Source organism: Vipera ursinii, assembly GCF_947247035.1.
Source record: "Vipera ursinii genome assembly, chromosome: Z".
Taxonomy (NCBI): domain Eukaryota; kingdom Metazoa; phylum Chordata; class Lepidosauria; order Squamata; family Viperidae; genus Vipera; species Vipera ursinii.
Window position 1 is genome coordinate 28,775,149 of NC_139517.1, and position 15,765 is coordinate 28,790,913.

The 15,765-nt window shown below is 38.9% G+C and overlaps 1 protein-coding gene across 2 annotated transcripts in view; it reads right to left on the reverse strand.

The window, feature by feature from the left end:
* ARL5C (ARF like GTPase 5C) overlaps positions 1-4,460 on the reverse strand; it is a gene marked incomplete at its 5' end in the record, with an annotated part of 33,016 nt that extends 28,556 nt beyond the window's left edge. For both annotated transcript variants that reach the window (XM_083379072.1, XM_083379071.1), the window contains one exon: positions 4,415-4,460. In XM_083379072.1, coding sequence (XP_083235198.1) covers positions 4,415-4,460 — 46 coding nt within the window. The remainder of the gene's footprint in view (positions 1-4,414) is intronic.
* Between the last annotated feature and the right edge of the window lie 11,305 nt (positions 4,461-15,765).

Below are 15,765 nucleotides of genomic sequence, written 5' to 3' on the forward strand. Positions count from 1 at the left end.
ACTTTGTTCCCTCTAAATACAGACAAATCCCAAGATGCTCTCAAAAGAGTAGCATTAGGAAGCATTGTTTCAAATTCCATATACGGACTCAAAGAAAGTGTGTATATATAACATTAACTTATAATGTGGTTTCTTCATTTTTGGCTCATTCTATATGAACGAAGTCTTCTAATTTGTAATGTATAATTTGTAACAGAAATATACAACCTAAGGCTGATGAAAACTTTGATGCAAATTATAATTTGTATCATGATACAAAAGGAGAAATGGTTAAATACCCGGCTGCAGTTACATTAATCATATGTATTTTTTATTCAACATTAAATATAATCATGCTGGATCCAGTTCTATCTATCTTCTGGGTTTCAACCTCTGCCTAAAATAAGATAAATACATTCATCTATCTCTTAAAGCCGTATTTCTAAAAATGTGGTCCAACGACCTTGGAGTTCTCCCAGGACTCTTTCAGGGGTCGGCAAAATCAAAATTATTTGTCCATTACTGAAAATATTTTCAAAAGTTTAAAACAATCTCATACTTCTCATTATAATTTTTATTTGTTAAAAATGTTTTTCATGAATATATTTTATTTAATATCTAATTGATTCAATATTGTTATTTTTACAGCATTCAGCAAATATTCTATGAATGCATCAATTTAAATTTTTAATACAGTATATGTTGATAAATATAGCCATTCAAGAAAAAGCTCTTTTGGGATTCTCCATAACTTTTAAAAGTGGGAAGGGATCCTGCCCACAAAAAGTTTAAGGAACACTGCCTTAAAATAATTTCATAGAAAATAGAATCACAAGGCTGCAACGAACCATGGGGATCTTCTAATAATCCAACCCCTGCTCAAGGCAGCAATCTCATACCATCACAGTCATGTGGTTGAGCATTTTTTTTGAGACCTCTAGTGAGAGAGCACCTACAAGCAATGTCCAAATACAACTTCTGACTACATATGTATTATATTTTATGGCATAAGATAAGCAAGGTTGAGACTTAATGAATCTTCATTGTGAGTCCTGTCCATTTCTCCTCCCATTTGAGTAAAAGTGAAGATTCCTGTCACTTCCATTTGAACCAGATTCTCATCCTATGGTTATCAGTAGCTATGAATAGTTTGGAATTCTGGGAGTTAAAGCCTGCACATTGGGAGAGAGCTCACTTGTGGAAACCTAGTTTATTATCTGGATCAACTTTTGATGTAAGTAGCCATAATTTCAAACTAGTGATAATATTGAAATTGAAATTGGAAGCTCATTTAATTTAAACAAGCCATCATTAATGCTGATCACAGTTTTGGTCCATTGTAAATGTAGGTTAAGACTTCCAAAGCTCTCTTCTAGGCCCCATAGCAGGATGGGAAGAAAAACACACATACTCAAAGTTGATTTTGCTTGTTCCTGTTTGTGTACATTGGAATCATCTTAGCACATATGAATATGTCAAAAAAGAATAACAACAAAACATCTGCATGGTGCTTATTTAATTTTTAAAGATGGTTATTTCTTTGTAGAAATCTGCCAGACTTTAGCCATTTTTATAGTATATGAATGTATCGGGAAATCAAGAAGTTTGGTACTATATTCCAGACTGATATAACGAGAGAACCTTGGAAGTAACGAAGGAATGCCTACATATTGCAGGGCCAATACAACCAGTGCTGTATATGCAAGCTTAGACACATCAGAATCCACAAGGGACAGTATTTGGATAGCCTGTTTGGAGGTGAAACCTGGTTTTCATTCTCCATACATGTCATAGCCAGTTGGCCATATTAAAGTTTTCTTCACCAGTCTCTCAGTGACAGAAAATCACACTGTCATAATATGTAGGCTTCCATGGCCAGTATCTGTTGGACAGTACTGCATTTTAGGGTTCATGACTCTGCACCAATCAGAAATCAGCTCAGCTAAAGACCCAAGCAGGTCACCTAGCTATAAAGACAGGAGCTCAGTCAATGCTTGCTCAATACGTTGCCTCTGAAGATGCACAGTTGCCAGCGAAATGTCAGGACATCTGTAGCCCTAGACCACGGCCATTAAACCCTGAAGCACAACATTGTCCAACTTGCTGGCGTAACATTTTCCAATCCCTCCACTGGAATAATGTGGCTGGTGCTGTCCTTACTGTTGTAATGTGGGACAAAATAGTGAAACCTTTAGGTGGATTCCCCAAGTTTCATTTCCTTACCCACTCAGCATCACTGCTGGATGGTAAACAACCACCCATCGCTCTCTGAGATTCCTTCCTTCCTTCCTTCCTTCCTTCCTTCCTTCCTTCCTTCCTTCTTTCCTTCCTTCCTCCCTCCCTCCCTCCCTCCCTCCCTCCCTCCTTCCCTCTCTTCTCTCCCTCCCCAGACTCTAGCTATAGCTCTTATTGGGACTCCAGGCATGGGATGCCATGTCTAGGGTACACAAATCTAAACAACTAGTTCACATTGCAACAATAAAATAAAGAAAACTCTAGATCTAGCCTGGCACCTGGATGTTTGCAGGCCACCCTATAAAGAGCAAAGGGGACTCCAGCAGGGCCCTCATATATTGGCAGCTTTCACTGTATTTACATCTTATCATGAAAACATGATTGAGAACCAATGCTGAAGCTATATACATGTCTGCACGTACAAATGTACATATTATATTCCTGTGAGTTTCTTTCTTCCTAGAAGCAAAACTCCAAGACCAAGAAAGAAACCCCTAGTATGTATTTCAGCAATATTTAGGAGTGTAAAACCAGGATATATATAAAAGCGGCTATTATATGCACAGGGCTTTATAGTTCCAGGCTTTAAGGAATGTAAAGTATTTTGCTTAGAACATATGAGAGTTAGAACAAAGGATGGAAACTGTTCTTCCAACCAAATATTTGCCTAAGCAAACAAACCATGCCAAAGAAAGGCAGAAATTCCACATAAACATCCTCAATATTCCCACCCACTCAAAAACTTTTGCAATTTCCAGACTCCCAGAGAACAATGGAAGGGGCAAATTTTGACCAATTTATAGAAAATATTTGCAACGACCAAATTGTTATTGTCTCAGATACCAGTATATAGTAGAAACCGTAAACAGAAAGTGTGCAAACCATAAGGATTCAAAGATTTATCCCTTAGCCGATTCCTTTAAATATTATAGCAGTTTAAGCTTTCTGCTACTGCCAGCTTTAATTTCCTCTGCTTTTAACATTTTCTTCTCATCTGTTGCTGATTTACAGCCTAACTTTTCCATCACTCTCCCATTTCTATGCACACACATCCCCCCCCCATTCATTTGTTCTCACACCCAAGCACACACCCCTTGCCCTTCAACATCAGATACCCAGGCACTGCCTTCTGCCTTTATTAGCACTCCCTGAAATAACTAATATTGATGGTTCACTTACTTCCCCAAGCAAGTGCACACAGAAGACACTTTTCAGACTGACTTTCTACGTCATCTTTGATGCCCTATATACAAAATGAAAGATCATTACAAATTAAAACACAAATATCCTATTATAGACGCTGTAGTAAAAGAAGCATTAGAATTCACTACTGCTTTAGTCTTTTCCAAGAAACTTCCCTCATTGTTTCACTCTTCCTCAACACACACCATCTCTCTTTCCTGTCATTCTAAAGCACACATGTACACAAACGCTTTTCGCTACAGGCTGTGTGCTCACACAACAACTGCAAATTCTGGTTATCTGCACAAAAGATTTCCTCACCAGCTACTAGTTGATATGCTGAAAAGGTCAGGCTCCACACCCCAAATTTAGCCCTCCAACATAGCACAAAACTGTTTGAAAGAAAAAAGAAATTAAAAGAGAGAACAAAAAAGGAAATATAAACAGAGAAATTGTAAGGAAAAATAGGGAGTGAAATCGCTAAAAGAAAAGAAAGCACAATTCCGAATAAAATAATCAAAGAAGAAAGGGGACCGGGACAAGTATAAAAATTGTAACTTTAGAAACACAAAGGGTGAAAAACGGAAAATATGTAAAAAGAGAGAAAGGGAGAGAGAGAAAAATGAAAAAAAGATTTAAAAGAAGAAAAGGTTGGGAAATGAAAATGAAAATGCTGCTGGGGCAAAGTGAAAGGAAGAAAAGGTAAAACACAGAATGAAAAAAGGAATCGAATATGAAAAGAAATACAATAAATGAATTTAAAAATGAAAGACAAATGAGAAACAAAAGAAATGAGAGGCAAGGATGCCATGCGTGAAGGCATGGTCGGTGCAAAACAAGAGACAAAGTAAAAGTGGGATTTAAAGAGAAAGAGAGAGGGGAAAAGTAGGGGAAAGTTGGTGGACAACCACCTAGAAGAAGGTAAACACCATCTGACTGACAGCCACCCTTAGCATTCCGGGAATTGTGTCCTAAGAAAGGAGGAAATGCGGGCGCGCCGCGCTCAAAGACTTCTTACCGCGGCTTCCAAAAACGTTCAGGAGTTTCGCGAAAAACAGACCCATCACGAGCTTCGCAGCTTCGTCGGCGAACGCCTTCGCCCCCGCCCCGCTTTATAGACTCCGCAGGTGGCGCGTCAGAAGCGAAGTCCTCCCCCGTCGAGCTCCTCCCTCTGGCTGGAAAACTCTCTCGGGGGGGGACAGGGGGGACTCCACGGAGCCCTCGAGTGACGTCAGAATGCGTGGTGGAAACGGGATAGAAGTCGGGCAGGAGGACCTGGGGACAATACAGGGCTGGGACCGTAGGCCACATTTTCTTACTCCGAGGAACTCCGGAGGAGCGCTGTGGGAAAGGGGGAGCGGGAGCGGGAGGGAGGCAAGCGGGTGCTTGGCGCTTGGTGCTGGTTTGGCTTGGGAGCAGAACTGATGGTCTTTGAAAAGGTTCAGGAAGGGCCGCTTTAGGGATGCTGGAGCAGCTTTTGAGGCTAGTTTTAGAGTGGACAGCTGCCACTGGAGATGGTCCCATCTTCTCCACGACCACATGAGTTTCCTCTTACTTCACCCCACAATCCATGTCTGCCTCACTGACTTGTCAACTGAGCTGGGTTATTTACCCAGATTTATTAGACTTCTGGGAGACCAGTAGCCCACCTTCAGAAACGGCCTATGTGGCAGTTATCAATAATCTGGAGCATCTTTCTTCCAGCAACCTGTCACTGAATCATTTTAGAAGATGAATAAAGTTATGGTCCCACAGTCTACAATATGTCACAGGTGATGGTTCCCCATTGGCTGGTAACTTGCGACGAGTGGGGAAAACAAAGCCACAGGAATCTAGTAGTTGCTTTCCTAATTTTCCCCACAGTAAATTGATACGGATAGGGTCACTTGTAAGTCTAGTTACTGATGCAAATGGTTCTTAGCTATCGGGGAAGTGCACATATGCTTGCATATCTTTCTTCTGACTCAAAAACCAGAGAAAGAGACATTAACATGTCAGTGTGAAAGAGTCTAATCATCAGGGTAGTTAGCTTATGGTTCAGTGCTTTGCAGTCTGGATCCAGGCAATGGATAAAGCATGGTTAAATAAGCTATAGGTCAGGCTGCTGAGTCTGCCCATTTGGGAACTTAAATGCTTGGGACTCCAGCCAAGGATTTGTGAAATGTCTCTGACCAAAAAATTAGCAAGAAGGTTTCCGAAAATCCAAGAATCTTTTCCTACCTTGATTTATTATTTCTTCCCCTGCAATTGTTTTCTCTTAAAGCAGAAGCAGGTTGGCCTGGAAGGGGCAGGAAAGCGGGAAGATCTAACGCTTCCTCCCAGTATTGTAGTGGGAAGTATATTGGCCCTTTCCTAGTGTTTTATGACTACCTTCACATGCCTAATACCGGTAGCATGTGCTACTTTGAGGAGGGCTATTGAAAGTGGGGGAGTGATCTAAATAATCTGAAAACCAGCATTCCATTCCCTGTAATCCAATGGAGATATCTAATTGCAGATGCCCCTAGATAGACTATTTTGTTTAACCACAGTCTCTCAAAGGGCTATGTTCACACAATCCACATTTATTGGCCAATTGCAAGATATAAAGATCTTGTCCTTGTAAGAAACATAACTTTATTTTCCAAAACTTAAATTGCGGTTTTTAAAACCTAAAAAGACCAAGTCATTTTGATTTGACTGCCTTAGACTTGGTTATTTCTTCTTCTTCTTCTTCTTCTTCTTCTTCTTCTTCTTCTTCTTCTTCTTCTTCTTCTTCTTCTTCTTCTTCTTCTTCTTCTTATTATTATTATTATTATTATTATTATTATTATTATTATTATTATTATTATTATTAAATATTATTATATTATTTTTCTTCTAAATGTCTGATTTTTGAAGACTGAGAGGGATTAGCTTATAAATGCAAGATTGCTATTCAATGGATATTCATGGCTGAAATTCTGAATTTGAAGCTCGTTGCTTCTTTGTTCCTGGTGCTGCTGTAATATAATTTTCAGCAAAAAGTTTTTTGTTGCCTGATCAAATGCTTTGCAGTAAGGTAATGGGTACTTAAAGATAGCATGGATATATTTTTTAGGAAATTGAACATATTATTGAAAAGTAACATATCTTGGGATGGAAGGTTAAGCCCCATGATCCCACTTAAATCATCCTATCATTTCAGCCTGTTACTTAGAATCTGAGCTTTTAAAATTAAGCAATGGTATGTCCTGTCTGATTCACATCTCTGAAGGGGGTTAATGCCATTTGTAGGATGCAAAATGTTTATTTTTGGAGTTGAAATAGGTCCCTTTGCTACCTGAAAAATTAAATTTCTTAAAATGAAAAAGGGACACCTGGATTTGAAACAGGGACATCTTGATCTGCAGTCAAATGCTCTACCACTGAGCTATATCCCCATCTGTTTAGCTTGTTTGTTGCTGGCATTTTTCGCCCATTTGTCTCATTGTGTTGAAATATAGCTGGAAGATTTTTCTGTGAATTATGTTAGTTTTCATGTGAGATGAGAATGTTCTTCTCTAAAAGGAGTGACTGAACAACAAGTGTTTCATTTGTTTTGTTTTCAAGTTACTAGTTGTTAAGAATGGTTATTCATATTTTAAAATAATAAATTACATCCTCTCCACATACAACAAGCCTTAACTGTTATAATAAAAAGCCACATTAGCTGGACATTACTTGTAATCCAAGACTTAGGAAGTCAAAAGATTGAAAGAGAGCTATTTAAAATAACACACAAAAACATAGATGATAAAATAGCGCTTAAATGAAAGATAGTACCTCCAATATATAATAGATTAAAAGCTACCTTATATCTCCTTAAAGATAGGTCATTTTCAAGGACAGGAAGTTATATGCAGGATGGTACATAGATTTGGGGGGGGGGGGAAATCTGCTTACTATGCAAGAGTCTGCAGGGGTCACATCTAGGGAATATTGCTGTCCATGCCAGGGTTAACTGATCTTTTTCTTCTCCAAAAAGATGTCAGAAGCCGTAATATGGTGGAGAGCAGACCAGTGTTTCTTAATCTTGGCAGCTTGAAGAAGTGTGGACTTCAACTCCCAGAATCCCCTAGCCAGCCATGCAGGAGAGGCTAACCCACAGTCAATAGGCTATGTACACTCCACTCCTCCAGATACTTTGGATGGTACCACTGATTTTCAGAGGTACAATGTTTGCAGTACTGTTTGATGAATAAAAGGCACATGCATATATATGCATGCACAGGCACGCACGTGCACACACGCACACAGAATTGTTCAACCCCACCGATTGTAGTGTGTCTTTGGATATTCTCTTGGAGACCTATACACATATAAAAACAGCCCTTGATCCCAACCATTGAAAACAATCCATTTATTATTTTTAGTTCCATCTTTTCATTAATTGGTTACAAATCTCAGATATTTGCAAATATACTATCAAAATAGAGGGTAGAAAATACTATTTACATGGTATAAATACAGCTGTTTCAAAAACTCTGTTTCATAGTTATCTATTTTTTTTGGCATCTCCAGTCATCCTTTTTCACCTCATACTCAAATGGTTTCCTGCAAAAAGAGAAAAAGAGGAACTTTAAAAAAAATAAGATTTCAACTGCCAGTAAGTAAAAATGGTCATAAGGAACAAACCTAAATAGGCCCTGCAGTTATGTGTGATCAAATACAATATGGGCAAACCTGTGCTTGCCCATAATCTCTGCTGCACTAAGACCGTCTCTGAACGTCTATTCCCAAGTGACACAATACTCACTCTCGCTTGGGCTGCATCCGTCTGCACACCAGTCCTTCTAAACAGGGGCACACCTGGTTCATGCTGAATGCAATCCCTCCTTGTGGGACACGGCACCTCTCATCTAAAAGTAGCCTTTTCCTGCAAACCATTTCGCCGTGGAGACGGGCACAGCAGAATCCTGGAGAACAGTCTTGGTTGTGATGACAGCGGGCACCTACGAGGGGCAAGCAAGGAGGCATGAATGTGGGAACGCAGCTGATCTGGGCCAAGGGGGGAGAGAAAAGGATTTTGACCCCATTGTGTGTTGGCCATATTTCGTGTACTGTAAATTCAGTGAATTTGATTTCAGCAATGGTTTCAAACCAAAACTAGTTTAAATATTGGCACAACTTTAGCATGGATAAAATATTTTTAAACGTGAAAATTAAATAGTGTAAGAATTTGCATAGTCAAGTTAAATTTGTCATCAGAAAATGAAACAAATCTTCACACGTTTTCTCAAGCATTTTCCACTGATATTTAGCATGAATTCTAACCTCGGGAGAAAATAATAGGCAAATCACACATCCAACCTTACTTCATTAATGTTGCTTGCGGTTTGATAATATATATTTATGTTATCAAGATAAGAATGGAAATAAGAGGCCTGCTTAGCACCTGAAAGAATAAACAGACATATTTAGACCAGCCCTCTCTAACCTGATGTCTACGATTGCTGGGCATGGGAGATTAAGGAAGGCTGCATAAAAGAAAATGAAAAAGCAAAGTGTGAACAAGTAGGTAGTCCTTCAGGAGCATCTTGATTACAGTGGCATCTGCAGAATTTTATCAGATAAAGTACTTTCTGGAAGGGTGAAAAGGAAAACAGTTTGAAACCCTAATCCAAGACTGTATTGTGCACTGGGCTAAGCAATAATTTGTCTAAATATGATTTAAACATGATTGAGTTGACCCAATCTCCTAATGCCTAAATAGACAGACTATATGAGGGCTCCTTAGCCCAGGGCTTATTAGCACCACAGCAGAAGTTTACAGGCAAACTGACAGAAGAAGAAAAGCAAACTCATTTTGAAAAGCAAGCTGACCATTAAAATTTATGGGAAGGAGAACTTGGGAACTATAGTCCCAATACCTCTGGAAAGTTCCAGGTCAGAAAGGTTTAAAAAAGAGCATGGGTCTAAGAATAGCACTCTTAACATCTTACAGTAACAAGTTATTCATTTTATACCTTTTAGCCTAGGGTCTTCAGACTTCCTCTGCCACTGATGAATAGCCCACCCTTCTATGGCTTACCTTCATGACCCCGAGGTGGAGTTTGGAGGCATTTCCCAAACATACAAGTCAAATCGCTGGCACAATGGGTATCTTGGCGACAGTATTCTCCTTCTCGCTTCAGTGGCAGGCAGATCTCAAAGTGGAGGTCACAGAAGAATCCCGGTGGACAATCAATTTCAGGACTGCACACATTTGACTACGTACAAAAGAGAGGAGAAAAGGATTCAGTTACAGTGCTTTAGAATCAGCTTCATACTCATAAATGATTGGGACAAGAAATATTCACCAAAAATGTTCAGATTTAGGAAATCTATATTTGTGTCAAGACTGTGGTTTCAAACTGGTTTCAGCTCAAGTAGTTCTTAGCTCAAACTCTTAGATCAATACTGTGAAATAAAATCCAAAATTCCTTCATATGTAGCTCTCCAATTAGGCAATGCATGCTGAGATTCATGGGATTTGAAGTATAGTATACCCAAACACTAGGAATCACAAATTATGAAAAACCAGACCAAATTTAACATACTTTGTTGCTTAAAAGCAGTAATTGCCTGGATTCCGGCACAATAACCACAAATCATGTTTTACAAGTCATAATACCTGAGTACCTGCAATACATAAGCCACATGTACATGAATCAAGTGGTATTTCCTATAAAAACAAAGGTTGGTTCCTGAGGGGACAAAACAGTTGGATTGTAACTCTGTTGGGACTACAGAGTTATAAAACATGTGGAAGTTTTTGAGAACTACAGAAATAAACATTAGACAAAGTTGCACCAAAACAGGAACTTGAGCAGAACTCCTTCCTAGCTCGATATCTTCTTAGTGCCATGGTTCTAAGTCTTACAATAGCTGAGAAACTCTGGGAGTTAAAGTCCACACATCTGAAAATTGCTGTGATTGACAAACAGAGGATTGCATTACAATCCATACTATTCCCTCACTAGCATTACCAATAGCCCTGGTGGTTAAGCTGATGGAAGACACAACGCAATGCTTTTCAGGGCACTGATATTGTTCTGATCAGTGAGCAGGATGAGATGCAGGCTTCTACTTACCATTAGCTCTAGGCTGGATGAAGGCTCAGGGTCCTTAAGAGATGCTATTTCATTGGCACTGTGGCCAGGTAAAGAATAAATCCAGGCCCATATGTAGCTGTGTCCTGTGGGCAAGAAGCAGAGAAAAGCAAGCAAGCAAAGCTGGTTCTCCATCATTACAGCAGTCTTGGTTAAAGCAGTTAGCAAGGATGTAGATGATCTCTAGCATGCCTGGGAAAGTTTATATAGCCTATCCTATCTCAACCCCTGCTGTTAAAGCTGCTTGCCAATCTCATGGGGTGGGGGATGGGAGGAGGAGGAGGTAATCAGGTGTAAGAAGCTTAGCATAATGACTTAAGGGTGTCACTCCAGGAGCAAATGAAACCACAGAAATAGTTTCTATCTCCACTTTGGAAATTGCTCTGCCAGCAGCATTAAATGTGGGAAAAGAGAGTCAACATCCTAAATCAAGTATAGTTTGGGGGGGGAGAGAAGCAGGCAGACTTATAATTTACAGCTGAAATGTTGGCATCTGTCTTATAATGCCATTTTTATTTGTTAATTTATATTATGCACACAAACAGATTATTCTTCCTTCTTTCCAAACTATGCTGGTACTCCTAAACCCTTTTAATGAAAAGGCAAACAACATCCTGGTTAGACATGCAAACTCCATGCCTTCAGGGTAAACTTTTCCACTGCTGTTCTTGCACCCCAAATTCTCATCACTTGCATTTTGTAACAACTTCTTTAATTAAGGTTCAGAGGATTTTAAAAGATGCCCATAGTTCAAATCATACTTGGCTGGTCCTGGTACAGGTGATGCCTGATCATGGATTTGAAGAAGAAAGAAGTTAGTGATATATTGTGTGTTTTCTGACTATTGATTATGAAAGTCCACAGTTCAGGTCAAACCTCTCTAAATGGATATCCAATTTTCTAGAGTCTGTAAACTGTTGGTTTAGTCTGGACAGAGAAAACAAATTCCTTGAGTCAGTATATTCTCAGGGACACTTTAGTCTTATTTTAAATCAGGAGTGAGAACGCTGTATATATAATTTTCAATTGGTAAATTCTGAGTTTCAAATACAGTACAGTAGAATAATACACTACAGTACATCTGTCAACTGTACATCTGGGCTAACTAAGTGAGCTGTTCAAGTTGTTTCCCAATGTCTAGGGCTCTGGCGGTTTGGCTGGGGGAGAATAGTCTTCAACTGAATTCTAGAAAGATCAAATAGCTGCAGCTGTGGTTATTAAAATCTGACATATCCATAGACTTCCAATTTTCAGTCCGCATAAGGCTACACTTCTCCAGAGGAGATGCATAATTTGAGGGTCTTCTTGGCCTAATGACATGACTGGCAATATTTTTCCATGAATTTCTGCAAAATTCTATCCATTACTAGTTGGAAGAATTGCTAGGAACTAACATGGAATGTATGCTTGTTGTCTTTCTCTCAAGATATGGCTTCTTATGTATAGAACTTATCCTTGGATCTAATGCCAAGTATGACTCAAATCCCTAGATATACAGTATGGAACTTAAGAAGTTGGAATGAGAAGACCCAGTTTCAGATCTACCATTAGCCACAAACATTCCTGGCTGACTTTGAACCAGTCATTCTCTTCCAGCCTAGCTTATCCTGAGGCTTATTATGAAAAATTGGAAGAGCGATTGTTATGCATGTTGCTTTGAATTCCTGGAGGAAAAGCAGAACACCATTAAAAAAAATCAAATAATCCTCTTTAAGAGAAAGAAATAACTGACTTCCAGACTACTACATTAAACTCACATGAGGCAGCTATAAGCCCAGGTACAGTATGTGGCTTCTGCCTTACCTGAGTTGACAATGCATACAGCATTCTTCAGCTTATAGGGTTCACAGTGTGGAAACTGCAATGGGAAAAGTTTTGGGACTGTACAAAACTGTTGGAAATTTGCCACATATATGCTCATGAATATAGAACTATCTTCATATATGAAAAATTCCTTGTAGTTCTTGCAGTATTCCCAAATTATGGGAGCTGTCAAGTTACACAGACAAGTTATTGTTATCCCTAATCAGGCTTACTCCTTTCCTTGCCTATTCTGTGCCAGTTTAAATTATCAGGTTATGTCCTTAGCTGAGATCCATCAGTCATCATCTCCGCTCTGCTATTGGCAACGTGTCAGACACCATTTCTAGATATATTATTATTGATGGTGAGCACAATAAACAAAAGCCCTTAAAGATTATTGGATTTTTATGAAACAGGATTTCATGGGCTGTTCCGTGGAAATGCAAGTTCCATTGCTGAGGAGTGTTTGTTTTTGTATAAATGTGTGAATGTTTATCCATTTCTAAACCCCTCTCTCCACACAGCTCATCTCCTCCCAGTGATGGTTTTAGCACCTTCCTTAATGGAGTTGCAAATGGGATATTTACCTTCCTGATGTCTTTAGCATTTTCTCCCTTGGACAGTTTGGCCCAGCTGGGAAGAGGATTATGGCAGCTTTGGACAAATAAGCAAAAATAGGAGTTCTGCTTGCCTGCGACCACTCAGAGTGGATTCCTCTGGGACTTCCTGAGCATGATTTCCACAAGATTTGTACCACAGTGAAATCCGTGTGCCTATGTCTGTGGCAAGTGAATGGACACAGACACATATATTTCTTAAACAGACAGAAAGCCAGGAGTGTCTGCTGCTTTCAAAAGTAATAAATTATGTGGTCCCACTAAAAAAAAAACTGATTGGCATGAAACCAATTAAACTGTATTTAAATGAACCAGACACAAAATAAGATTCGTAATGTGTGCACAGGCACATGCATCTGATTATGGTGCTCTATCTAGAAATATTATCTCTGTAGAAATGAATTCATAAGCAAAATGTTTCTCCTCAGGACAGTTAGGAAAACAATACAATGGAGCCTTTAATTCAATAAAACTACATAACGTTGTTATTCTTGTTCTGAATTACAAAATGCTCATCTTATGCTCATCTAACTGCTAATGGCTGGGACTGCTCATTTCATACACACTATGCTAAAAATGCAGAGGCATCACATAATTCATAGTCATCTCAACAGTACTTTAATTAAGGCAGTTTTCCATGTGCCCATGACGCAATGAAGCATCAACTAATCATATGGGTTTTCACAATATGATAGGCTAAAAAAGTCTGTCTGAATTATAATTGGTTCTGTGTATCTGGTGAATCCAACATACAGTGTGGTTGCATATTCATGGTATACCAAATAAATTACAAGTGTTTGAAGTCACACAAGGTCCTTGTGAAGCCCCACACTCTTCCAATACTGAACCAGAAAAAAGTCCCCAAACTATGTTTAGGTGTGGCATGATATGTGAACCCATTATTGAGCAAGGGGCAAGTAAGATTTTCATAACAAAAGCTTGCACATCTTTCTGTCCACATATTGGTAGCCCAGGACAAGGAAAAGAGGTGCGTGTGGCCACATCCTATATAAAACACAAACAGCTGCCAGAAAGCCAGGTCAGAAAGTACAAATATTAGTCATAAACCATGATCTCCAAACTACAATGGTTAAGCCAAATCCAAATAAATTGTATTATGGTTTGAGGAGTTGCACGAACCAGGCATTTGTCCCTAATAATAAAGTAATAATTTTGAGATGTAGATTTTTCAATTTCTCTCTGAGAAGCACTTGAGATACATAAAAAAGGAAAGAAAAAGGAAGGCCGGAATTTAGTTGAATTTGAAAAACTGGCTTGCTCTACTCGACTTTTTCATTTCTTTACTTTAACTTTCAGTTCTGCACTGTTTATAATACTGTCAGCAATTCCTGTTTGTCAGATCTTGCTAATTTTACATCCAATCAATATATCCTGTTCAGGAACACTTTTTATTATGATTTTTTTACAGCATACGGTGCTAGAATTACAAACAAAGACATTAAAGATCCTTTATGAAAGAAAAAATTTGGGGAAAGGGTTTGGCTCAGTAACAGAGCCTTTCACAATAATTAAAGGTATCTGTAGTTCAAATCTGGCAATTTCCTTAAATAAGTACTTTAAACAAACCTACAATTAGTCTGAAGATGTTGCAACATTAATTACATTTTATTTAAAAAAGAAAGATGTTGACAGTTTTAGCAAAGAAGGTGGTGTGTAAACCAGTGGGTTTTTCTTTACTGTTGCCAGCATTTGTTTTATCAAATGGATGAGACCAAGATTGTACTATTCAAATTAGGCTACATGTTATTCACATTCTGACTACAGTTAACAAGATTTTAAAATTTGTTTGGAGACAAAATCTATTGAGAAAGGGAGGAATCTGTTTGCGACATTTTCCCCTCGTTAAGCTGCTTAAAATAATTGCATCTCAGGTTTACAAATAGCAGTTTGGGAATGGATTAATTAATTGATAATGTGCCATTAAGTTGGCGTTGATTCTCAGCGACCATTTAGCTAGATTTTTCCAGGATCACTGGGGAGGGAAGAGCGTTTTATTTATTCCCGAGATATCATGTATCAATATGAACTTACAGCTTGATTCCAAGGGATAAGAAGAATGTAATATTCAAAGGCCATCTTTGAAAGTTCAGTTCGAATCAAGAGCTAAAAAGAAGGATGAATCAGGTTGAATTAGTACTAGTGTAACCTGCAGAACCCAGACCAAGAGGCCCTAGTTCCTAAAGATACATTTTCTTCAAGCCAACAGTGAGGCTGTCTACTTCACAGGATAGAAACGGGGGGGGGGCCGCAAGGGGGTGGAATGTGAACTGACTTACAATATCTTGGGAATTACATGAAAGCAGTCTTGGGATCCCTGTCCAGGGCAAGACAGACCATGTTGTCTGTTTAATGGGAACAGAAAACAGAGTGGGACAGTTCCCTTGCACAAAATCCTTTTGTTGTTGTTTTTTAAGATATACATTTATGCTTTGGCTTGAACTGGTTTATACTGAAGTAAATCCAGTTTTGTGTTGGTGTGTCTGACTCCTAATTTGGTACAGGAAAGTTTGCAACCTGGACTGGGGTAATAAATGCTTAGGAATAAGGGGTTGCAATTAGGACCAACAGCCTGATTCTAAGCCAGGGCCATGGGCCACCTGAGAGAGGGGAACTGAAGGAGCTGAAGGAGAGAGAGGGAGCTCAAGCAAATCATTCTGGAATGGCTCATTTCAGTGATGGGCACATATCCCTGGAAAGAAAATCCCACTGAATTGAGTAGAATAGCTTAGTGAGAGTAAAACTCTAGGTGAATACTATAAGGTCCAAGTACATGGAAATGAAAGAAATCAGAGTGCTATTAAAGTATACTAGAGATACATTATAATAATTATCATTAT